Below are 27373 nucleotides of genomic sequence, written 5' to 3'. Positions count from 1 at the left end.
CTCAGGCCTCAGCAGCTCCTCCTCCTCATCCTCCCTAATTATGCCCTTTTGTATAAGGGCCAGGCCATTATATAGTATATATATATATATATATATATATATATATATGTATATATATATATGTATGTATGTATATATATGTATATATATGTATATATATATATATATATATATTGTGATAGGATCATTGGTAAAGTGGTCTGTGGCAGGTACATTTGTCCCAGATTCCTGTCTTATGTGTTTTAAACCTCCAGGAGAAAGTCTGCAGTGTAGAAGGCTTGAGTCTCGGCTTTTTGAAAAGCCGGTTTGGGACCTGGGGGTTGTGGGTGAGAGGAGAGGGAGGGCTCCACCCACGGCCACTCCAGGTTTTGGTTCTCGCAGCCTGGTAACAGGCTTTTTAGGGTTTCCACCTGAGAGTGGCCAATATAAGCCTAGTGTGTTTAGGGCTGAGTGGCTCACCTGGGAGAGCAGACAGGGAGTTTGCTCAGAGACACTTGAAAACCTAACTGTAAGTGTTGTGCTGTGCCCTTGTTGCTGGTGAGGGCATTAGGCCCTGCCAGGTTCTGGTAGTGAGGGAACTACCTGTGAAGTTAGTGCCCCGACAGGGCTAGGATTTATGTTTATGTTTTCTTTATGTTATTTCTGACATTGTACAATAAAGACTGGCGCCGACCAGCTTGTACTTGCATCCAGTCTGGCGTACTGTTTCCCAGCTGCTGTGTGTGAAAGGAAGGAGTCCTCTACCCAGGAGAGGGACCCCCTAACCTAACTGTGTCACAATATGGTGGAGAATGCGGGCACCCACACACACTGAAGTTGCAGCAAGAGGAAAACTTTCCGTTTAAAAATTAAAGGGACAGACACCCAATTTGTGAGTGTGGAAATAACACTGTGTCCTTGAAGTCCCATAGAGGAGGCATCAGCCAATGCTCAGAGAGGCAAGGTTCGGCTTCCAACCTACACCCCAGAACAAAATGGAGGAAATTATTAAGGCCTTGCTCCAAGCTACAGGAGCTCAGCAGGAGACGAACAAACTTCAGCAGGAGACGAACCAACTTCAGCAGGAATCTACCAGGGCTAAGCAGGAATCCACCAGGGTGCAACTGTTGGCCTTGGAGACAGCCCAGAGGCAACAACAGGTCGCCATCGAGGAAACCCGCCAGGCCTTAGCGGAATACAGCCAGGCCATAAAAGAGGTGGTACAGCACCTGGTCGCCCGGCCCAGAGATGTTAATACTGGTCCTCCCACCGCCACTCACTCCGTACGAGCCAGTCACTTCCTCCAAAAGATGACTTCGGGTGATGATGTGGAGGCCTATCTCGCTGCATTTGAAAGAACGGCTGAAAGGGAGAGTTGGCCCAAGGAGCAGTGGGCAAGTCTGGTGGCACCTTTTTTGTCTGGGGAGCCACAAAAAGCATATTTCGACTTATGCCTGGCTGAAGCCAAGGACTATAAAAAACTAAAACAGGAGATCCTAACTCGCTTGGGAGTCACCACCTTTGTTCGTGCCCAACGGGTCCACCGCTGGGAGTTCCATAGGGACAAGCCTCCACGTTCACAGATGCATGACCTCGTCCATCTGTCCTCAAAATGGCTACAGCCCGAGACGCTGACGGGACCACAGATCGTGGAAAGGGTCGTGATGGACCTGTACCTGCGATCATTACCTGTGACTCTGTGCAAGTGGGTGAGCCATGCAGACCCTAAGTCCGCGGAGCAGTTGGTCGAGCTGGTGGAGAGGTACGTGGCAGCTGAGGAGCTGATGAGTATGCCCCACCGAGCCCTGATGGCGCACCGGCGAACTCCCACAGACACTGGTAAGACTGTTCCGGGGGAGAAGGGTGCTGGGCGGTGGAATGTACCTAAGACTGAGGGTGTAGAACCTGGAGACAGGCCTGCCAGGCCAGGAAGGTTCTTGCCCCGTAAACGACTAGACATTAATATGACTCAGTGTTTCCGATGTGGTGGCTTCGGCCATATTGCCGCTAATTGTTCACTTACAACTGAACCTATGCAATGTGATACTGCTCATGTCTACCGCAGGGGGTCTTTCTTTGCACAGACAGCCTGTACGGCTGACCGGCAGGCTGAGACTGATAAGCACATTGTAGATGGCAACCGAGTAGAGGCACTGTTAGACTGGTAGCTTGGTGACACTTATAAAAGCTGAGCTGGTGAACCCCTTGAGGCATACAGGGAAAACTGTTGGTGTGACCTGCATACATGGGGATACTCAATATTATGTTACGGCCGAGGTGAACATCGAGACACCATGTGGCTCTTCTATAGTTTCTGTGGGTTTGGTGCATGGTCTGGTGTACGATGCAATATTGGGGAGAGACTTTGCTCACTTCTGGAAGTTGTGGGAAAGCCGTTTTGTTCCAGAGGTGAACAACCCCGATCCATTTGAGAAGGTTGTCGATGTAGTGGAGGAGGGAGTTTCTTCTGTGTCAGAGTTATTCCCTTTTTCTACTATGGTTGGCGAACTAGAGAATGCGGAACGTGACGGTGGCCCGCCAACTGTTGTGCCTCCCATTGAGGTGGGAAGTGTTGTTGGGCCAGGTGATCATCTGCCTGATTTAGAGGTCAGAAGAGAGGTCTTTGCCGTGGAGCAGTTGAATGACCCTACTTTGGTAAAAGCCAGGGAGAATGTAAAAGTAGTTGATGGTAAACCTGTGGACCCTGATAGTCCTTTGTCCTATCCCCACATGGCAATGTGTCAGGATTTGTTATATCAGGTGACTAAGAAGGGGGAAGATATAGTGGAACAACTAATAGTTCCCAAAGCCTACAGAAGAACAGTGTTGGATCTGGCCCATGGTCATATAACGGCAGGCCATCTAGGGGTAGAGAAAACCACTGAGCGAATAATGCAGAGGTTTTTCTGGCCCGGGCTTCATAAAGAGGTGTCTGACTTTTGCGCATCCTGCCCTGAGTGTCAGTATCATGCTCTCAGGCCACATTTTAAGGGTCCACTAGTTCCATTGCCTATTATAGAGGTGCCGTTTGAAAGAATAGCGATGGATTTGGTTGGACCCTTAATGAAGTCTGCTAGGGGACACCAGTATGTTCTGGTCATAATGGATTACGCTACCAGGTACCCGGAAGCGGTCCCGTTGCGCAATACGTAAACCAATACCATTGCCAGAGAGCTAGTTCATGTCTTTAGCAGGCTGGGTATACCCAAGGAGATACTAACTGACCAGGGTACACCATTTATGTCAAAAGTCATGAAAGAGTTATGTCGCCTGTTCAAAATTGAACAGTTAAGAACTTCGGTTTATCACCCCCAAACCGATGGGCTGGTCGAGAGGTTTAACAAGACGTTAAAACACATGCTTAGGAAAGTGGTCGACAAGGATGGTAGGGATTGGGATTACTTATTGCCATATTTATTGTTGGCCATAAGAGAAGTTCCCCAGTCCTCCACCGGGTTTTCACCCTTCGACTTGTTGTATGGGAGACACCCAAGGGGGTTACTAGACATTGCCAAAGAGACATGGGAGGGGCAGTCTAGTCCCTACAAAACCGTGATTGAGTATGTTTCTCAAATGCAGGAGAGAATTGCTGTGGTAGTGCCGATAGTGAGAGAGCACCTGGAACAGGCTCAACAGGCACAGCAGAGGGTATACAACCACAATGCTCAGTTACGCAGCTTTGCTCCTGGGGACAGAGTGTTAGTATTGGTTCCCACTGTGGAAAATAAACTTTTGGCTAAATGGCAAGGGCCCTTTGAAATCTTAGAAAGAGTGGGGCAGGTCAATTACAAAGTTTACCAGCTGGGGAAAAGAAAGCCGGAACAGATATACCATATAAATCTGTTAAAGCCCTGGAAAGATAGAACGGCACTGTCGGCCATCCGAGCCCCTCCAGTAAATCCAGGGCCCTTAGTTCCCGAAGTGACAGTGGCAAAAACCCTGTCGGCAATTCAACAACAAGAGGTCAAGGAGTTTCTGATCAGAAATAGGGTGCTGTTCTCTGACGTACCTGGGAAAACCTCGGTCATTAAACATGACATCATCACTGACCCAGGGGTTAAAGTTAATCTAAAGCCCTATAGGTTGCCAGAAGCACAAAGAGAATCGGTGTCGAAAGAAATTAAAAATATGCTAGAGTTAGGGGTTATTGAAGAATTACATAGTGAATGGTCAAGTCCCATTGTGTTGATTCCAAAGCCCGACAGGAGTGTGCGTTTCTGCAATGACTTCCGAAAGTTGAACAGTGTTTCAAAATTTGATGCCTATTTGATGCCAAGAGTGGATGAATTGATTGAGAGACTAGGGACGGCAAGGTATTTAACCACTCTTGACCTAACCAAAGGGTATTGGTAAGTACCGTTAACCGAGAGCGCCAAACAAAAGACAGCTTTTTCAGCGCCAGAGGGCTTGTTTCAGTACAAGATGTTGCCCTTCGGGCTACATGGGGCACCTGCTACCTTCCAAAGAATGATGGACCGGATTCTAAGGCCCCATAGATGGTATGCGGCTGCTTATCTGGATGACGTGGTCATTCATAGTCCTGAATGGCAGTCTCACTTACCCAGGGTACAAGCAGTTTTGGACTCCATCTATAAGGCAGGTTTGACAGCCAACCCAAAAAAGTGTTGTCTAGGCATGGAGGAAGTAAAATATCTGGGATACACCATTGGCAGAGGCCTGATAAAGCCTCAGCTCAATAAAGTTGATGCCATACAAAACTGGCCACGGCCTCTGAATAAGAAGCAGGTGAGAGCCTTCTTGGGAATTACGGGGTACTACAGGAGGTTTATACCTAACTTTGCCACCATGGCAGTCCCATTGACTGACCTGACCAAAGGCAAACAAAAAGTCATGGTAGAATGGAGTCCTGAGGCGGAGAAAGCTTTTCAGGAGTTGAAAGTAGCGTTGTGTTCCCAACCAGTCCTGATGACTCCTAATTTTGACAGGGAATTCATAGTACAAACCGATGCATCAGAAGTAGGTATAGGAGTGGTCCTGTCCCAGAACAAGGAGGGTGAGGAACACCCTATTTTCTATCTAAGCAGAAAGTTGAATGTACATGAGAGAAACTATGCCACAGTGGAGAAGGAGGCGTTGGCCATAAAGTGGGCGTTAGAGGCTCTCAGGTACTACTTGGTTGGAAGAAAGTTCAAATTGATCACTGACCATGCCCCTTTGAAGTGGATGTCCGAAAATAAAGACAGTAATTTGAGAATTATGAGATGGTTCTTGGCGTTACAATCTTTTAAATTTTCAGTGGAACACATGCCAGCAAGCCAGCTGGCCAATGCTGATGCGATGTCACGCGTTCATTGTTTGGGGGCTTCTGTTGTTCCGCCCCACAGGTCGAAACAAAGGGGGGGATATGTGATAGGATCATTGGTAAAGTGGTCTGTGGCAGGTACATTTGTCCCAGATTCCTGTCTTATGTGTTTTAAACCTCCAGGAGAAAGTCTGCAGTGTAGCAGGCTTGAGTCTCGGCTTTTTGAAAAGCCGGTTTGGGACCTGGGGGTTGTGGGTGAGAGGAGAGGGAGGGCTCCACCCATGGCCACTCCAGGTTTTGGTTCTCACAGCCTGGTAACAGGCTTGTTAGGGTTTCCACCTGAGAGTGGCCAATATAAGCCTAGTGTGTTTAGGGCTGAGTGGCTCACCTGGGAGAGCAGACAGGGAGTTTGCTCAGAGACACTTGAAAACCTAACTGTAAGTGTTGTGCTGTGCCCTTGTTGCTGGTGAGGGCTTTAGGCCCTGCCAGGTTCTGGTAGTGATGGAACTACCTGTGAAGTTAGTGCCCCGACAGGGCTAGGATTTATGTTTATGTTTTCTTTATGTTTGTTTCTGACATTGTACAATAAAGACTGGCGCCAACCAGCTTGTACCTGCATCCAGTCTGGCGTACCGTTTCCCAGCTGCTGTATGTGAAAGGAAGGAGTCCTCTACCCAGGAGAGGGACCCCCTAACCTAACTGTGTCACAATATGTATATGTGTATATATATATATGTATATGTATATATATATATATATATATATATATGTGTGTGTGTGTGTATATATATATATATATACACACACATGTATGTATATATATATATATATATATACACACACACATATATATATATATATATACACACACATATATATATATATATATGTGTGTGTATATATGTATGTGTGTATATATATATACACACATGAGACGTCACATGAGAACGGGGTCTGGTGGTCACGTGCTCGGGGGCACGTGATCGGAGAAGACGGCTAGAGCACGGGACCAGTGAGGGTCCAAGAGTGGATTACACGATGCGGGATGACGCGGAAGCCTGGCGCGAGTGTCTTCATGTGAGGGCGGAAGTGACGGATCGCTGCGGATCGCGGGGCGGAAGTACAACAAAACAAACTAAGGATGTCTTTACTAGATTATTGACAATAACCTAATTCGAATTTGACTTGAATTGGACAATACCTAATCAATGTCTATTAGTGTTTACTCCCTTAATTATATTTAATTAAAATACTTTATGTTAGGGTCACAGTCCATCTGGTGACCCGGAAGTAATCAGTCCCTAATTGGAGGAGTAGAGGGGTATAAATAGAGGATCATCACAACCCTACCTCCATCCCCAGGAAGAAGTCAGCGGACGAAACGCGTTGGGACCTAGCTCTTTCCCTAAGGACTTATGCAGAATCTCTATATCTTTTAATCAGATAAGCAGTTTTCTTCTCATCTTTTACTAATTTATTGTATTTGTTTTTATTGTATTTATGCTATCAGGTTTACCCCAATGTGCATGGGGGAACCATCTGTCATGAACTTTTTGTGTTTAGAATAAATTATCTCTTATTTATATATTGGTACATATATTTATTTTCACTTATGCACTTTAGGCATTAAGCACTTTCACTAGCCATTAAACTGAATGATATAAGGCTATTTAGCCTATATTAATGGCAGGGTTTATGCTTTTAAATTAGTGTTTGGTTTTAAACTGGAGTTATTTAATATTTTACATGTGAATGTGTCAATAATATGCACTTTATTTAGACTATAAGTTGGTTTTCAATATATGTTAATAGCGGTATTGTCGCCCTAAGTCAATCTCCCCTTTTTCTCTAAAAATTTTTAGTAGTATTTTCACCAATACTACATTTTATTGACATGGAGCTGACACCCTTTTAGATATATCTATTTGGGCTCATCCGCATTATTTATACGAACATTTTAAATTGTTCACACTTGTCACTAATATTCACTGGCGCCGAATCCACCCCCCCTTTTTATATATATATATATATATACACACGTGTGTGTGTGTGTGTGTGTGTATATATATATATATATATATATATATATAAAAATAATCGATAGATATCGCAGAGCCTCTGATTTGGAATGGCAACTGACCATCGATGGTTTGACTGAAAACAAGTGGTTTGCCATTGCTGGTGGCCATCAATGTTACACAATCGATGGCAACCCTCAATCGATGTTTCTGAAACATCGACAGTTGTGGTGTACACAGATTTCCTCGACCAATCGCTAAACAATTGATGGCTTCTAACGATGGTTGAACCATCGATGGTACAGCTGTCAATGGCCATCACTGCAGTATAACATACAAATTGCTATTTTTATGGTATACTGTCTATTAAAAAAATATTTTTTTTTATATAAAATAGTGATGGATAAGTTTAAAATGATGTTCTTGACCTAATTCAATCATAAAAGAAACCGACAATTTTGGAGCGGTTTTTGGAAAAAGAATTCGTCAGTTAAGTGGTTAACAAAGAATATGGTGGTACGAACTGCCTTTGCAAAGATTTTATAGATAATTTATGTATAGGTAGTTTGCTGTTGATGTTATGAGCAGCGATTGAAAACCAGCCCTGTCTCCATATTGATAAGTAGTTTTAATATTTAAGTAGTGGAAAAACTTATTATAACAAAATAATGTTGAAATATGGCATGATAAAAAGTTTACCATTTTAGTAGGTAATCTAATACTATTAGCCTGCCACGTTACATCTCCCAAGGTCAGACATTCAAATATCAGCTATTACAAGTATTAATTTAAAAATTATATATATTTCATAGCATGCACACAGTTTGTCTGGTGAATGCAGTATACAGAATCTTAAATAAGAAATAGAACTCAAAGCTTTCAATTCTTTTAAAACTTACCCTAGACTTCTCCACCTCTTCTTCCTGCAAGCAAGAGCCACAGACATTGAAGCATGTGTTTGGACAGAAAAGCACAAGGAAAAAAAGCATAATTATGAATTATACAAAAAGAGATAGGAAACAAGAAAGTTGGCAAAAGCATGAAGATGAATAAATGGCAGAAAACTGTACTGAATGTACTACACATAATAAGATGGTTTGAATGTATTGAAAGTAACCAGTGCAGAGTTAACAGCTTTTGGCTCAATTCCTAATTACTTTGCAGCCAAATATATCTGTGAAATTCAAACACAATTTAGCATTTTGACAGCACAGATTGAAACTAAGGAGTCTGGGTATAAAGACAAATATGGAAGGAATGGTGCATATACACGGTCAGATTTTCCTTCAGATCTGTACAGTATTGATTTTAAGAATCATTCAATCATTCATATCTGAAGGAAAATCTGAGATATCTGACATATTTGTCAGATGAAGGATGAGCGATGCGCATTCCAGCTTGTCAGAGAACGATATCTGACATCTGATGTGTTTGCAGTCAGATTTGGACGATTCCATTCATTTTAATGCAGTCAGAAATCGTTCAGTTGTTCAAATCATTCAAATTATTGGTAAAATCGTTCAAATCAATTGTAAAGCACAATGGAATATGCTGCGCTATATAAGAAACTGTTAATAAATAAAATAAATAAATAAATCGTTCATCTGACACATCTGACCGTGTGTATGCACCAGGACAGAGCAAATCCATCATACTTGGCTGTAAAACAGAGGATGTGTCTTCAGGAAGAGTCGGGTCAGAGTGTGTGCATGAATTTCAAGAAGATTATTCCTCCCCACACACCCTTTGTACTCTCCCCACAATCATTTGTCACCTCTGAAGAGTGAGGTCTGCTCTTCCGTTTTTGAGCAAAGATACCTATAATTTGATGGATTTGAGAAAGCTTTAGACCACAACTAAATCCTTTAGATCCTAAACAAAAACTAAGGGCCTTATTCAGCAAGGATCACTATTCTGCTAATACGCACACAACGCAGTTGCTAATATCAGCGTTAATGTGTAAATATTAAGTTATGTTAAAACGTACCCTTGTTAACCCTATTTCTTCGAAATCCATAGGATCCACAGGGATTACCATGGGGTGTAGTTGGTAGTAGTCAGCCATGCACCAAACAGTTACAACTTTAGCACCCAGGATGCACTGGCCCTCCTCCACATATACCCGGCCCCCAGCCCCAGGCAACCAATTTTGTATGCAAGCCCAAGGCAGGAGTAGGAGAGAAGAGAAGGAATATCAATCCACTCTAGAAACACTCTCACAGAGGATGAGGGAATCAGTGACCGAGAGAAGAATACTCAATGAAGCCAGGTGCGTCGGGGGGGGGCACCCTGTGGACCCTATGGACTTTGAAGAAATAGAGTAACAAGGTTAGGTTTTACCATAACTCTTAATTTCTTCAGGGTCAATAGGGTGTCCACAGGGATTACCATGGGAACGTCCTAAAGCAGTCTCCCTAAAGGTGGGGATGCTCCTGAGCAGAAAGGAGAATCCTGCGCCCAAAGGAAGCATCCTGAGAGGCAAAAAGTATCAAGGGCAAAAAATCTAAGGAAGGTGTGGACAGAAGCCCACGTGGCCGCCCTGCACAATTGTCTAGCAGAACTGCCACAGCAAACCGTACATGAAGGCCTGACAAACCCAGATCCACACACTCTTAATTCAAATGAAAAACCTGGGATACCACTTTTGGAAGGTAACCATGTCATAGAGGACATGGAAAAAGGAGTGTCTATGGAGAGACTCTCTAGATTGGTGAACTAGTGGTGCCTGGGCCAGGATGGAGCTATCAGTATCACCGTGCCACCTTCCTGCTTGAATTTCCAGAGAACCCTTGGGAGGATGAAGATCAGAGGAAAAAGATATGCAAGATTGAAATTACATCACACAGCCATGAAAGCTGCTGAGGGGTTGTGATGTTAGGCCCCATTTGTCCACCAGGAGTGGAAAGGCATCCAGGTGAATAGTCCATTCTCCTGGGTACACATCCTGATGGCTTAGTAAGTCTGCTTCCCAGTTGAGGACTCCGGGGTTGAATACTGCAGAGATTGCTGGGAGATAACTTTCGGCATACATTAGGATGTGTGCTACTTGCTGCATGGCTGACTGACTTTGCGTGTTGCCCTGATGGTTGAGGTAGGCACCTGTGGTCGCATTGTCGGACTCAATTTGGACCGGCCTGCCTTGGAGAAGGTGTTGCACCAAAGTGAGTATTCTGCACACAGCTTGAAGCTCCAGGGTGTTTATATACAGGTCATTTTCCTGAGTTGTCCATTTTCCCTGAAAGTTATGATGAACTGTCACCATGCCCCATCTGTGAAGGCTGGCATCTGTAGTGAGGATCTCCCACTCTGGGATCCAGAAAGGGTGACCCTTGTCCAGCTGAGATGTCTGCAGCCACCATGAGAGGGAAAGCCTGTAATATACCTTGCTGAAAGGCGGCAGACGTATGAGTCCTATTCTGAGCTGGGTGGGCATAAGCATCCATCCAGGGAGAATGTACAAATATAGCAGGCTGCTGTATGGGAGGAAGTGGGAGGAAGTGTGGGAGCTGATAAGCGATCCACTAACTTCCCCATAACCTGTGCTAAAGAGGACACTACTGGTAAGGTAGGCTGGTGAAGAGGTTCATGACAATTAGCACACTGACATCCTTCCCAAAATCCTGAGAGGACAAGCCAGCTGAATAGGTTTTGCACGTAACCAGCACAGGGCCACAGCCTCCTGTTTATCCTTGCCTTTGGAAGACATAGTAATACCAGTAAACAGCGTAAAGTATATAGCTAATAATGCTGATAAAGTGAGGAATCATGTTTTAAAGCATGATTCCATTTTGTGTTCAAATGCTAAGAAGAAATGATATTCTGTGTGAGACATTTTGCCTGAGAAGGGCCTCATTCCTTATCTATCTATTCAAGCTCTTAGGAATATATTCATATAGAAATAACTTATGTTAGCCAATTTAGACTATAGTAGAGTGTATTCATCCTTTGTATTCAAGTCTGAGTTATATGACAGGAAAGATAAGCAATTATATGGTCCTATTGAGAACAGTGGTGTATATTGTCAAGAGACTGCCTTATACCAATGATGTATTGTCTCTAAGATTAGACATAGCAAATAAATCCCTTGAGAGATGTCATATAGATATAGATAGTAGTACTAATAATCATGTATTGATAAGTTAGGCAATACTGCCATCTACTGATGATGTATGTAATGCTTGGAATATGCTAAATATATTCATATATATTTTAATTAGGTAGATAAGAAAATTTGTTTCACATGTGGAGACTACATTTCTTTGTCTCTATGTTAATTTAAGTGCTATAAAATAATCTGTCCAAAATAAAAGCAGAGTGGTTTTGGAAACACATAGGTCTTGTTGTTTCCCATCATTCTCCGGACATAAAATGCATTGTGTTAACTGGTGGCTGACCACTGTATGTGAGCTGTGGAGGATAAAGGGTCTATTAAGATGAGCATTATCAATTTGGAGGTCATTCCACTGAGATTCCCAGATTGTACCTATTGACGGACATCTGGATACGAGGACACGGGGACACAGATTCTAAACTGTGCAGTGAGTAACTTTTGCTCTGACTCTGTTCTTCCATGTCTTCCTATCTGCTCTGTCATCAGGTATGTATCTCAGGGCACTTATTATAAGCCTCAGTCAACAGTTTATCTCTTTTGCTTTGTATGTGCTTTTGTGTATTTAAGGCGAATGATTGTGCGAATGTAATTGTGACTGAATAAGCTAAGTTGTTTTAAAAGTAATTAAATGGATGGTATAGAGACAGATCCAGTGCTGCAGTTGTGACTAATGCTGGGCAGCAAGATTAGGATGCATGTCTGTCCATATTGTATTTGTTTAGCTGCTAGTATTAGTCATGTTAGAGTTATGATATAGATATGTTATAAGTGTATGGTAATAGTTACTTTGGTCAGGCCAGGAGGTATTATTTTCTTAATTATATAAGTCATGTAATGTGACATAATCTGTGATTATACCAACCTAACTCACAGTGTTGCAGTCAGGCATAAGTATGAAGTATAACCTAAATGTTTGTATTGTCAACAGTGTGTGTGTCCAGTTGTATTAGCAAGCAGACAAGGAGGTCCTTGTGTTGTCAAATAGTAAATATTTCAGAAAAGGAACAGTTAGTATATTTCTCAATAGCAAAGGCAGTGTTATTGTCACTGTAAGTTGCTATTTTCCTTTCAGTAAACACCATGTGGTAGACTCTGGTCAGAAGTAGTATCAGATCTATTAAAGTAACCTCACGGGGTCAGATTTGTTCCAGGTTAAAAACATACTTAGAGGTACTTCAGTATGGGGAACACAAAAAGTCATCCCTCGGGTGTGGAGATTCTCAGGACAGCCATGGACATAATAAAGTGTGTCCACGGTGAGGAATCTTTGAAGGGAATGCGGATATCATTTCAGTGAGCGGGTATCTTTAATGAGAACACCCATGACTCAGTAAGCTGAATGATATGAATTATTTCAGTGAGCGGGTATCTCTAAAGAGGGCACCCTTGACTCGGTTAAGCTGAATAATTTAAAATTAAAGCATCACGGGTATGTGGTGTGCAAAGGACTGACACAGAGGCTTGATTTGTAGATTGATATAAGGAATTGCTAGAGTTTGAGAAAGTTAGGAAATAAATGTAAGAACAAAGATCAAGGATAGGATTTTAATGTCACTAACAATACTGAGACTACTTTCAAAAGGAAAAGTAGGAACTCCTAATACCAACACTAGGCTTGAAAAAAAATTGCAGTCTCTGTAATTCATCAGATGATACTCTCTGTACAGTGTTCAAACCCCTCGCTCAGTAGAATGCCTGTAGATCACAGAGACTTATAAAGGCTATTAATGATTGGAGATGTCTAAATTGCATATTTTGTAATGCATCAGGAGATACTATATATCAGAGATGTGGTTTACCTTGATCTGAGTTTATCCCTTTTGTAAAAGCAATGATTATTCTAAGATAATTAAAACAAAATATTTAGACAGACTTAGGGGGCTCCAACCAGTTTAAATATACCTGGAGATGCAGGTATAACAGTAAATCTGTGCACTGGTAAACTTGTGTTTTCATGAAAATGTATTGCCATATTTCTTATAATAGCAGAATGTTGGGTTTCATATAAACTAGTGTTTTATTTTCAAAATGTATTTGTAGAAGTATTGCCACTACTAAACCATTTGCATACTGTACATCTATTTACAGTTTCATATTTTTTTATAGCAGCATTGCATTCATTTGTTTTGGTTTTTGGAATGCATCTTGTACTTTTTTGTTTTTGTTGTTAGAGTGGATAAATGCATTATGGATAGCTACAATATTTTTTTGTTTATTCTAGTAAAAAAATATATAGAATTTCTATTAAGCTAATTTGTGTTTGCTGATAATAATGGAATGTCTGACATGCCTAGTGTTACAAAGGCACCTAGCTGTAAGAATATGCATTTGTACTGAAGAAAAAAAAAAGATGTACTGTGTAATGAATTGTACGTATGTGAGAATGCTTATAATTGTGAAGAGTATGTTATGAAATCTCAGTTTAATCCGACATGTTTGGGAACGTCTATACAAAGTTGTAATATGATGCTTTTAAAGGTAATTGATTTTGAATCAGATGAGGAAATGTTGCTATTGTGTGTTTCTAAGAATTATGATAGTCTCACTTTAAGAAATTCTGAAGGGAGGGGTACTGAGCTTTCAAGTAAAAAGTTGAAATATAGGGAAGTGTGTGAAGTTACACAGATAGAATTTGACATTGAGATTAAGCAAAGTAATCATACTACAGAATATATGAGTGATTGTGTGATGAAAATGTCTGATGATTTAAAAACAAAAAAGCGGAATATGTTGAAAGTCATGAATGCAGATAATATATCCAGAAATTAGAGTAAAAATTGAATATGTGGGGTTTCTGACAAAATGCCATTGGTTTTTGTTGCTCCTAACATGAATGATGGTATGTCTGAATTAGAATTACCAAGGATTGTCCAGTTTTCAATATGTGGTTGACTGAATACAAAATCAGGAAGTATTTGGTACCCATTAGAATCGATGGAGTCAAGATAAGGGGTGGAACATAAGAAGAAAAGAAAAAATATGTGGAAATGGTGATTTTCAGTTATACAAAAGAGGGGTCAGTGACAGAAGCACACTGACACTGATGAAAAACAATGGGTCATCACATATAGGAGCTTATTCAGACCCGGTCATTAGCTCTACGAGCTCACAACTGGGTCAATGTTGCTCCAGTGCACATGCGCATGATGGAGCCGGCTCGGTTGTGCGCATGCGCGAGACCCGGCTAACGATGGGTGATCCATCATTAGGGGTCTCGTAGCAAACAGGGCGGGCTGTCGATGTTGAGTGACAGCTCGCTCTGTTTGCTGGGCTGGCCGGGGGCGTGCCCGGCCAGATGGAGGCATTCCTGTTGGAATGCTTGCCGTTTGGGAGCGGCCCCACTGACATCATCAGTGATGTCAGTGGGGAGCTTCCTGCTCAAACAGAGCAGGAAGATCCCTGGGGCTTAAGATTGACGAGACCCTACCTTAGGGTCTCATCGTAAGCCCCGATGGTCGCGATGGTCTTGACCATAGCGACCATCATCCTTAGCGGTCGTTAGAGCTGTGGGTGTTAACCCACAGCATGATTACCAACATGGAGGTGGCCGTTCAGGATGCAAGCGGCCGCCCTGTTTCAGAACGACCGCTTGCATCCTACAACCACCTCTGAATGAGGCCCATAGTGCTGTACAGTTTTACAAACTGACTAGTAGTTAGCTAACATAGGTTTTGTGAAATAGGAATGAAATTCAGATTCCAATGTACTCCCTGACAATACCTTATCAGTTAATGGGGTTTTTTTTTAAGCAGCTGAAAGATGTACACAGAGATGTTACTTGCTGCAGCGATATCAGCAGAATAAAATGTTCATGCACATATAGAACATAGGCAGGAGAAGGGTTAATCAGTACAGGTCTACTATGACTTAATACTCTGCTAACATAAAGATTAAGGGTTTGAGTTAGTAGAGCCCAAAGAGATAAGATTTTTTAACAGTATTTATTGTTTTAAATTTACTCCTTAGTGTGTCTGTTATAAACACGGACAACAAAAACAATATAGACACCATTTAGCTGCCAGATTCACCAAATATGGAGTAACATTAATTTAATATCACTATCAAAGGATGTACAGGATTGAACACAGCTATTCTATTACAGCTGTGTCCAAAAAGAGGGGGGAAATAATGATGCAGATGATAGTGCAGGAGATAGTTATGAGATAGGAAAATAAAACAACCTTACTTTTTATTTTGTTTCACTCATGACCATAATTGTTTTGAATATATGCAACCTTTTTTTGATAGGTCATGTTATTATGTAAAGGGTGTGTTGCACACAGATTATGCAGATTGTATTGGATTTTTGTTTGCTGCTTCTCAATTGCCTAAAAATTTTGTTTACAGTAAATAAGGTCGAAGCACACAACAGAGATATTACTCCAGAGGTAAAAGGAAATGCCTTAGTACCAAGCCACCAAGTAGGCCACAGTAAAACCCCTACCTGATAATTTAAAACTGTCGGCCATAAGACCAGAGACATTGGACCTGGACCTTCTTAAATAGTTGCAGGCTCAGGGTCCACAGACAGAAGTAGAAACTTGAAAAAGACTAGGTGCACGACTTCAGGTTGATGGATGGATGTCACTAAATAGTAAATGGTAAGTTAGCGCTCACTCACTTGTAACCTGAGATAGCAGCAGGAGCTAAAGAGGAACCTTATCTCTTTTGGTTAATAGGATTATAGGGAAAGATCCGGCGCTCAATCACAGGTGGTAGTGTTCTATAGTTGTTAATGTCACAATGAATACAATAAACAGTTGATTTAATTCCCAAGATAATTTACTTGTTGAATGAAACCTTAATGTTGCAAATATATGATTCAAAGTATGCCAATTTACGTTAAACAGATAGGACAGAGACAAGACAAACCAAGACTAGGAACCTAGGAAGAAGCCAGGACGATCTGCTAAGCACCCACCCCCCACTTCGACTCCCGAGGCTCTGGACAAAGAGTGGTGAGGAAGGCGGAGATACAGCACTTTGGAAGACTACTGTAGGTAAGTAGGATACCTGGGGTAGGGTACCAGGGGTCAGACAAGAGTCTGGTGAGACCGAAGAACATTACAATAGTACTACACACATGACATAATTCCAAAAGGGCTTAAAATTAAGAAATCTCCAACACACCACCAGGATAAGGAGGTATTCATGACTAAATGGAATAAGATTCTAAACAATTGCTCCAAACAACTATTGAATTTAATCATAGAAACACATGACCAAGACTTAGAAAATATAGAACAAGACATTAATCAGTTGAATGGAAAACTAGAGAAATATAAAGATGACAAAGAATTTATAGAATTAGAGAAAATAGCTAATAAGAAATTCAAACAAATAAAAGATCAAATAATAGAGAGGAAAAAGAAGAAGATTATAAGAGATAAAACACAGAAAAAAGAAACAACGAAAGAAAAATCCAAATATAAATCCTCTCATAAAACCAAGAAAATTCTAACTCCCAAAAACAAGAACGATATAGGGAGACATTATAAGTCATATTATAAGATAGAGAAAACACCAGTCTATAAAATCTAACGTACCAACAATTCATGACAAGGATACATAATAATATATCATCAGATCCAAATTCAAAAACACGTAGTAATGTAGAAGTCAATAGTCAAGAAGAACACATATAAAACCAATGAACACCACAATTCCAGCGCTATAGTTTACAACAATACTTATATCCAGTTGTTTAATAGGAACTGCATCTTGCAGAAATCATCAGTTGGAGAGATGATTCAAAGGATTATCCTTTTCTTGATGTAAATATGGAGGATGATAATCCCATATACAAAAAAGAGAAATGTATATAGTGCAATATCATTTAATCAAATAGACATGACATAAAAAAAGGTAAACATGAATAATAACAATGATTTCCAATTAAGAACAGGTGCTAATGTGAGCACAACATTTAGGTATAAATATCACAAAGAATCCCCAAACGGCTGGAGGACAACAATTACCGGATTCATGGAGTTAAGCTGGCAAAAATATGGTCTTTCCTGTGCATATAGAAATGCCACAATTCAGCATGCAGGGCTGGAATGGAATAGCATCAGCATCCTTTAGAAGATCCGCACCTTGTCGTCCCGTGGGGTCCGTGAAGAAACAAGTATCCAACACGTTTCGACCCGTAGCTTGGGTCTTTTTCAAGGTCAAAGTTAGATTGATACTGTGTGGGACTCAGTCTCTTAAATACCCCGTCCAATCTGACTGTACCGGACGCAGCTGGTCTCTATACATAAAAAAACTACAAGTCCCATGACTCTCTGCTGCGTCCGGCCAATCTCCTGTCTCTGGAATCGGGCACATGACTCCTTTATTTCCACTTTGCCAGTGTATTGAAGCGACTCATTTTATCCGTCGCGCGACGTCACTTCCGGTCAGTTTCCATAACAACCGGACGCGTCCACTGGAATCGGAATGAAAGCCCTGATACATATATTTCACAATGTGGGTCCAGCGGATAGGGAGTACTTGACATGAATAAAGTGCTTTGTGCCTGGCAGTCTTTTTCTCTATAATAAGTAAGAAATAGCAATAAGTATCACATATACAGGTGGCCAAAAGATATAAAAATATAATTATAATGAAAAACCCTAATCTATTAGAGTGAGAAAACAACAAAGTGCACAGTGCAATAACATTATACTAAAATCATCGGATTGAATCAGAAAAAAGGAAGGTGAAATGAAAAAGAGGATCAAATCATTACAGAAACCATTTAATTTCGAAATCGAGGTTTAATCCTCCTGGTTTTAAAGTGCCCAATTCATAAATATTTTTCATCTCTGCTCTAACCAGTTGTTTGGAAAGATCTCTTTGTCTCCAATTTCCTTTGATCCACATTAATCCTAATAATCTTTTTATGGCTAATGGCGAACAGTTGTGATATTGTTTAAAGTGACTGGACAAAGCATGTGTTTCTAGACCTTTTCTTATATTTCGCAGATGTTCTCCTATTCGTATCTTTAAAGGTCTAGAAGTGCGTCCGATATAATACAAACCGCATTCACATTCAATGGCATATATAACATTGCTGGTATTGCAGGTTATAAATTCTTTGATTGGGTGTGTTTTGCCATTAATGTCTACCTGTATAGTTTTCGCTAGGCCATTACTTTTTATATGTCGACAGGCTAGGCACGTCCCACATCTATAAAAACCTTTGGACCTCACGGTCGACATGGTTTTTAATTTGGGTAATGTACTATTTACCAATGTGGAACTCAAAGAGGGTGCCTTTCTGTAAATGCATTTGGGTTTCATCTGTATTAAGGAACCGATAATCGGATCTTTTTGAAGGATATTCCAATGCTTTTTCAAAATGTTCTCAATGTTTCTATATTGACAGTTATACGTAGTAAAAAAAGCCCAATCTATTGGCTTATATTTGTCCGTTTGTACACTCTCTAATTTTTTTTCCAGAAGTTTTTCTCTAGGAACATCATCCACCTCTTTAATCACCTTTTCCAATAATTCTGGTTTGTAACCGCTAGCTAAAAATCTGGTTCGAAATTTCCCTGATTGTATTTTATAGTTCTCATCCTTACTGTTGCTTAACCAATTTTGATGGTAGCAACTATCCATCTGGATATTGGTTTGGGAGTCAGTCGGCTTAATGAAATTTTTAGTATTTAAAACTCCTTCAATAAATAAAGTTATGTCTAAAAAATTCACTGTGCTTTCACTAGATGTAAAAGTAAATTCAATATTTAAAAGATTATCATTCAAATATTTAAAAAACTCATTTAAAAGTTCACTACCCCCTCTCCAAAAGAATAAAACATTGTCTATATATCTTGACCAGGACACCATGTTCGCTCCATAGGGATTCTCTATCAATATAGAAACATTGAGAAAACTTTGAAAAAGCATTGGAATATCCTTCAAAAAGATCCGATTATCGGTTCCTTAATACCAATGAAACCCAAATGCATTTACAGAAAGGCACCCTCTTTGAGTTCCACATTGGTAAATAGTACATTACCCAAATTAAAAACCATGTCGACCGTGAGGTCCAAAGGTTTTTATAGATGTGGGACATGCCTAGCCTGTTGACATATAAAAAGTAATGGCCTAGCAAAAACTATACAGGTAGACATTAATGGCAAAACACACCCAATCAAAGAATTTATAACCTGCAATACCAGCAATGTTATATATGCCATTGAATGTGAATGCGGTTTGTATTATATCGGACGCACTTCTAGACCTTTAAAGATACGAATAGGAGAACATCTGCGAAATATAAGAAAAGGGCTAGAAACACATGCTTTGTCCAGTCACTTTAAACAATATCACAACTGTTCGCCATTAGCCATAAAAAGATTATTAGGATTAATGAGGATCAAAGGAAATTGGAGACAAAGAGATCTGTCCAAACAACTGGCTAGAGCAGAGATGAAAAAGATTTATGAATTGGGCACTTTAAAACCAGGAGGATTAAACCTCGATTTAGAAATTAAATGGTTTCTGTAATGATTTGATCCTCTTTTTCATTTCACCTTCCTTTTTTCTCATTCAATCCGATGATTTTAGTATAATGTTATTGCACTGTGCACTTTGTTGTTTTCTCACTCTAATAGATTAGGGTTTTTTATAATAATTATATTTTTATATCTTTTGGCCACCTGTATATGTGATACTTAGTGCTATTTCTGACTTATTATAGAGAAAAAGACTGCCAGGCACAAAGCACTTTATTCATGTCAAGTACTCCCTATCCGCTGGACCCACATTGTGAAATATATGCATCGGGGCTTTCATTCCGGTTCCAGTGGATGCGTCCGGTTGTTATGGAAACTGACCGGAAGTGACGTCGCGTGACGGATAAAATTAGTCGCTTCAGTACACTGGCAAAGTGGAAATAAAGGAGTCATGTGCCCGGTTCCAGAGACAGGAGATTGGCCGGACGCAGCAGAGAGTCATGGGACTTGTAGTTTTTTTATGTATAGAGACCAGCTGCGTCCGGTACAGTCAGATTGACGGGGTATTTAAGAGACTGAGTCCCACACAGTATCAATCTAACTTTGACCTTGAAAAAGACCCAAGCTATGGGTCGAAACGTGTTGGATACTTGTTTCTTCACGGACCCCACGGGACGACGAGGTGCGGATCTTCTAAAGGATGCTGATGCTATTCCATCCCAGCCCTACATGCTGAACTGTGGCATTTCTATATGCACAGGAAAGACCATATTTTTGCCAGCTTAACTCCATGATCTGGTAATTGTTGTCCTCCAGCTGTTTGGGGATTTTTTGTGATATTTATACCTAAATGTTGTGCTCACATTAGCACCTGTTCTTAATTGGAAATCATTGTTATTATTCATGTTTACCTTTTTTATGTCATGTCTATTTGATTAAACGATATTGCACTATATACATTTCTCTTTTTTGTACATGGGATTATCATCCTCCATATTGTTAGCGTAGGATGCTTAATTAGGTTATTAAATGCTCTATCTATGTGTATGTCGCTTTAAGAGTATTTTTAAAAGTTACATAAGGTTGAAGTTTCAGAAAAACATGTTGTTCACCATACAGTCTGGAGTAGACAAGATAAAGTACTATCAGGGGTGGAGACCCTTGGACGTCTGAAGATAACAAGATAGAAGATGTTGACGAGATGGCAGGCGAGGATAACAACAAGAATGTGCATCGTAATGTCTTATGTTTATCTTATCTATATGTCCATCCAGTATTGGGGGGCACAAACAAGTTGTTTGTGCCAATGCATAAAGCTGACTCATGGTGACTGACCTTTTCAGACCCCTATAAATAAAGCCAGCACTCGTACCATTCTTCAGAACGGTCTACGCAGTGCTATGATGTGTAACTACATTGTTGTCTGTGTCTGATTTGTTCTCCAACCATGGTTGTCTGTTTGTCTGCTTGCTTTGTCTTGAAACGTAAGCTACTGCTGATTCCAGATACATCGAAGGAAGTAGTACAGCTCTCAAAACTACGCTCACAGCTGGTGACATTGGCCGGGAAAAGCTAAATCTGGAAACACTGACAGATCATCTCCTGCCTGCCGAGGGATATGTTGAAAGCAAAACCGGTGAGTACATGAAAAGCTTTGCCGTTTGATGCAACTGTTTACTCGTTTCTGCTATCCCTCTGGCGGCTGGGAGCGTTCAGTGGTAAGGATAAAAACGCTTTTCGAACGGGTTTACCCGCTGTATTTGGAATCTACTGTTTTATGTGTGTGTGTACGCTTAAACTGTCTTTTTTCCTGCTCACTATCACGTTTCCATATCCATTATCCTTATCTGTGCTTTGCAGATGGGGTTCTTTGTAAGTAACTAAAGATTAAAAGTGTCAATTTGTGGCATTTTTCCAGAATAACCGCTCAGATTGCACATACAATATTACAATTTAAAATTTTAATTAGACATATTTTTAAGCATTGTAATAGCACCATCTTGCAGTATTTACAGAAGTAATAGTAAAATGTAATGCATTAGAGATCTTTATAAGTCTAATTGAATGGCATAACAGAAATACAGTAAAATAACTAGGATTGCTGCAAAGGAACATAAAGAAATGTGTGCATGTTGTAGTGGACATTTTTTAAGTTAAGATTGGGAATATTTTCATGGGGAAATGGTGAGCGGGGTGGTTAGAGATAACTTGTAGAAAGTTTACATGAAATGTTTTGAAGTATATGTCTTTAAATGAGAACTGCTAGGGAATATAGTATAAGTATTTAATAGATTAAAAGGAAACAATTGACATTAGTGCTTGTTAGAAGGTATAAAAAAAAAAAAAAAAAAATGAAATCATTACACCAACTGTACATATTGCTGGGTAAAGATAGCCAGAACAGACGCACTAGGAAAATTCACAATGCGTATTGTAAAGATAACACAGTACCACCACTAAAGCAAGGGGAAAAGGAGCGTTAGGTGGTCATATAGTGTGTTCATACACTCACTTCAGAAGCAGGATAGCTGCTCACATAGAAGCTAGTTTTTTGTCATAACAGTAGCATTAACTAAAGGTTAACCAGAGTGCAGGTTTCCTCCTTTGTCAGAAATAATTGCGTTATACACCGGCACTGTGACGATCCAGAAGTAGGGGCGTAGATTCACAATTGCCGGCCCTCCTAGCGTGACCAGGATACCAAAAATGGGGGCACAGGCAAGTAGGGGGTTATCAGATACAGCGGTTATGGAACCTCTGGATATTGTAACGGGCAAGGAGGGCACAAGAGCTTTAAAAGGAATACTGGCCATATTCCTGCAGGCAGGTTTCACAGATGCTAGAATGTGGCAGGTTTTAGCTCCAAGAAGAGTTTACAGTATGACAACAGGTTAGCTCAGGTAAAGAAGCTTAGATGTGCAAGCATCCAGTGGGTTGCGTAGATAAATGCAAGTGGGGAGTGATCGCACCGGGTGGGCTGCCTTGGTTCCGGGCTAAGTATCCGGATGAGAGGCGCCTCATGCGTTGCTGATCAATATTCCACAGATGCAACCAAAAGGGTCGGTGGGCGGGATGAAAGGGTTGGTGGCACCCGTGGGGCTACCTTAGCTCCAGGCTAAGTATCTGGACGAGAGGCGCCTCATATGTTGCTGACCTGATTCAATCCTTACACCGGTGATCTGTTGAAATTATCCAGACCAGAGGCACCTTGTGCTAGTTGTTAATAGCATCAGATATGTATGCTCCATATATACCCTTTCACCACAATGCATTCACACCACCAGCAAGACACCCAGATGTACAGTGATACATGCGTTACATAGAATTCCCCCCAACATGACTGTGCGCAAAGTCAGTGAGGGGAAAGTAAGATACAGTTTACGCAATAGGAAATTGAGAACCACAAGAAAAGATACTTAGAACAAGCATTATACACAATTAAAAGTAACAGTTGTTTAAACTGACGTAAATAGTAATTAACAAAGGTTAAATGTATATTTATCTGGCAATGCTCTATATGTATAAGGTACCTTTTAGTTTTAGTTTAGATGCAATTGTATAAAGTTGAATAATACTGCAAGCAAGTGGCTGTCTGTCTCCTCCAAAGGCTGCTTTAATTGATTATAACAGGCGGCTAGCAGAGAGAGAGGGGGAAGTGACTAGGTCACGTCAACTACCAAGCTGCAGATACAAGATAAGGAATTATTTTTGTGGCTGTGTACATCATATTTCAGACGTGAATGCGCGACCACAAAATAAGTAAGGTATGTCACTTTTTGCATTCGTCTGTGCATAGCACAGATAGTATGCATTTATGACAGGAATGCAGAATAAGAAAAAATGTTTTAATTATAGAAAATGTAAAGTACGTACAGGATTAATGTTTTATTAAAAAATGGTCAACCAAAGAGAAAGTAAACATTTATAAAGTTAAAAGTTCATAGGTTAATATTAATTGTGTTGTAACTGTGCTGTTTAGGTGTGCATGTCATAATCGATATGTGTCAGTAAAGACACAAAAGGGGGAATATGATGGCACACTGGTAAACAAGCATATTATTATGGAGATGTACCCAATGTTTTTATATAGCACAGATAATACATATTTGTGCTGGGAATGGAAAATTATACAGCATCTTCTGGGAATAGTCCGGTGGGAGATAAAGGGATTTGCTGCAGATTAAATGTCCCTCAACAACCACTGGTCTTTCTCAAGGATTAAGTTGATTCTATATAAATGCCAAGGGTACGAAATTTGTGATATGTTTTAACCATTCACATGTATTGGAATTAACTAGAAGTATTAAAGAAAATTGCTCAAGAACATATATCCAGGTATAATGTCTCACAAATAATAGAAAGTGCTAGGGGGTACTCAAGTAACAAGGAATTTAACAAAATTAGTAAAAATAAGCATTCTAAGGTGGTTTCATAGACAGGAATGGGATGGCCGGAGGCACTGCCAAAGGTCTATTATGGCATATGGGTCACTTCTCGAGCTCCCCTCCATCTGTCTCTTTGTATATCCCACAACAGACTCTTCTTTACTGCATGATTTAATCAAGGAAAGCAAAGGACACTAATTAAGAAAGTTGCTGAATTAAATTAAGAGATACCTTCGGAAGCAGAAAAACAGACTTGATTCTGAAAAAGACCTAAAGCCTAATTATTCTCTTCACGGATGGCCTGGACGAAGCTCTATATATTTGGCCGACCCATGGAGAAGAAGACAAAGAAAAAGAAATGGACTGAGTCTGAATTATTTTGGCCATTGTGCACAGCAATGTGCGCATCGGCACTTCTTGTTTTGATCCTTTATATTTTGGAAAAGGGATGGGAGGAGAGTGACAGGACACCTCAAGAGAAAGGTAAAGAAATGATAACTCCCCCTGACTATGTTCCCACCTTACCTATGACTATAGCAGAAACAACACAGGAATTTATAGAAACAATATGGTTTGAATTAGAACCCATGGAAGATACAGAGTCATTTCTCCATAGTATAGGGGAATTCATTGAGATAGAAAAAGATCAGAACCGCATTAATAATAAGCTGATTCAAATATTGGAAAAGATGAGGAGAAAAGTAATAGGGTTAGACAGGATGAAACCAGAGCATACCAAGTTAGGACAGTTTGTCAAGGTGGAACTCTGGGAAAATAGTGCAGGGTATTACACCATTTGGGAAAAGAGACCTGCAAGACAAGGGGATCATATACACAGTACACAGCAGACATCCCTCATCAGTAGTAAGATCCCACAAATAACATCCATATCCTATACTTATGGAATATTGGAACAGACAACATCCTCTACTCTCCAATATACTCCACAGTTTTCAAGCAGTTAATGCAACTGAATTGAGTCTACGCTTAGGACTTAATTTTACCTGTGCATTGGATAGCACAAAAAGAACAAGACAGGTATGTCCTTTCCATGAAATAAGGACCCCAAAAGGTAGGACGGAGGAAAGGTGCAATACATTCCTTCGGGGTATAGATGAGGGATTATGGAGAATTCCTTTTACATTACCGTCAGGGATATATTATATATGTGGAAGAAAAGCATACAAATGGTTACCTGTGAATTCAGAAGGAGTATGTTTTTTAGGAACACTTATTCAAGACGCATCCATATTAGATCATGATGAAGCAATGGAAATTATGGGAAATTTAAATAAACAAAAAACAAAGAGAGAAGTAAAAACTATAGGAGAAAATTATAGTCATTTGTTTCAAACATCATTTGGGTATAGGGTAGGAATTGGAGCAGCCAATATACCTACATTTGGTTCAGCTGGTACAGCTATGAACTATGGCATGATTAAGGATTTGGCATATCTTCTAGATAAAATAACTGATATATATGACAGTACCTTTAGGTATGTTGGGAAAGAATTACAACTCATCAAGGTTGAATTAATGCAGCACAGGATCCTGTTGGACTATCTTACGGCAGCTTCATCAGGTTATTGTGCTACCCTACAGACAAAATTAGGTGTAAAATGTTGCACGTATTTAACAAATGCTACAGATTCTGAAGCAATCATTGATCAAAAGATGGATGAGATTCAAACTCTTAAAAAGGAGTTTGCTAAGTCTCATAATTATACAAGCATTTTGCCCAATAGTTGGTTTTCCTGGTTGGACCCATCATCATGGTTCTCCTGGATAGGAGAATGGTTCTCTAACATTATGCATGTTTTAGGAAAATTGTTGATATTCACTATAATCATCTTTGTAGGAATATACGTAATTGTAACGTGTGGAGTAAAAATTTGTCAGTGCGCAACTACAAAGATAAGCAAAAGTATTCATGCTTAAAGTAAAATGGCTACATATAATAAGGATTGTGTAAAGTAATCAAAAGTAAAAGAACAAATAGCATTTGTGTGTAAGGATTAGATGTTGAATGTATATATAGCTGAGAAATATTGCTAATATGTTTACTAAGTATAGTTATTAGGTACCCAGACGATTCCTGTAAAAGCATGGAATACAGAGGTTCTCCTTCTAAGATACTGATTCAAAGAGGGGAGACACCCTAAAAGAACTTACAGATAAATATGAATCATATGATAAGGAAGAAGAACCGATCAACAGGAAAATGGACAACCGGTGAGAAAGCAGAAAAAAGAAAAATACATACTTTTTTTTCCAATTGTCAAAAGATGTGACCAATCAACCCGCTGCAGAGAAGAGAAATGACTAAATAGAAGACGTCAAAAATGAGCAGAAGCGCTCTTGCTTGAGTGAAATGAGTGAAAATCAAGAAATCAACACACAAGGTATAGTCCTCCTGCATTATACTCAGTGTTTGCTCCAGGTACCAATCTTGGGGGCCGCGACCTGTTTACTTGGTGCAGCAAAGCCCATATCCCGCTTGGAGGGGTCACTGGTGAATACCATCAGGTGGGCTAGACTCCGCACCCCAGGAGAGGTCTCGTTAACACCTGGGAGTTACATATGAGGGGGGTCTATACTGTAATCCCCGATGTCCAGATACCAGATTCCTCGATCTTTCCTCCTGGCATGATTGACCTTCAAGCAACAGTAAGAATAGTTCCTATGATAAACACCAATGGTACGTGCTGAATGATATTTTGATCTATCTATATGTGGTCCTTAGGATAACATATGGATAACATAGGCACTATAAGGTCATATGCTGGTTATCGTAGGTAACTTATAGGTAGGAAACAAAAGTTATAAAGGCCAAGGAAAGATGAGGAACAACAAGAACATCAAGATGCTCCAGAAGAAGGAGTTACTAAAGAAACATGGACATTTCTATTGAAAGATAGATCATTTGATAAAAGAGGGGAATGTTAGCGTAGGATGCTTAATTAGGTTATTAAATGCTCTATCTATGTGTATGTCGCTTTAAGAGTGATTTTAAAAGTTACATAAGGTTGAAGTTTCAGAAAAACATGTTGTTCACCATACAGTCTGGAGTAGACAAGATAAAGTACTATCAGGGGTGGAGACCCTTGGACGTCTGAAGATAACAAGATAGAAGATGTTGACGAGATGGCAGGCGAGGATAACAACAAGAATGT

At 40.2% G+C, this 27373-nt stretch overlaps 2 protein-coding genes across 2 annotated transcripts in view; one reads left to right on the top strand and one right to left on the bottom strand.

Moving 5' to 3' along the window:
• LOC148442118 (rap guanine nucleotide exchange factor 6-like) overlaps positions 1 to 27373 on the bottom strand; it is a 672269-nt gene that overhangs the window by 116377 nt on the left and 528519 nt on the right. Inside the window, 1 exon segment of the mRNA XM_088464211.1 lies at positions 8160 to 8183. Coding sequence (XP_088320337.1) covers positions 8160 to 8183 — 24 coding nt within the window.
• Positions 24600 to 26321, top strand: LOC148442122 (syncytin-2-like). Its single transcript, XM_088464210.1, has one exon. The coding sequence runs from the start codon at positions 25101 to 25103 to the stop codon at positions 26136 to 26138; it is 1038 nt and encodes a 345-aa protein (XP_088320336.1). The 5' UTR covers positions 24600 to 25100; the 3' UTR covers positions 26139 to 26321.

Source organism: Taudactylus pleione, unplaced genomic scaffold, assembly GCF_031769625.1.
Source record: "Taudactylus pleione unplaced genomic scaffold, aTauple2 ptg001609l, whole genome shotgun sequence".
Classification (NCBI taxonomy): Eukaryota; Metazoa; Chordata; class Amphibia; order Anura; family Myobatrachidae; genus Taudactylus; species Taudactylus pleione.
Note: the sequence above shows the minus strand (reverse complement) of the source record. Positions and strands in the feature narration are given on the sequence as shown.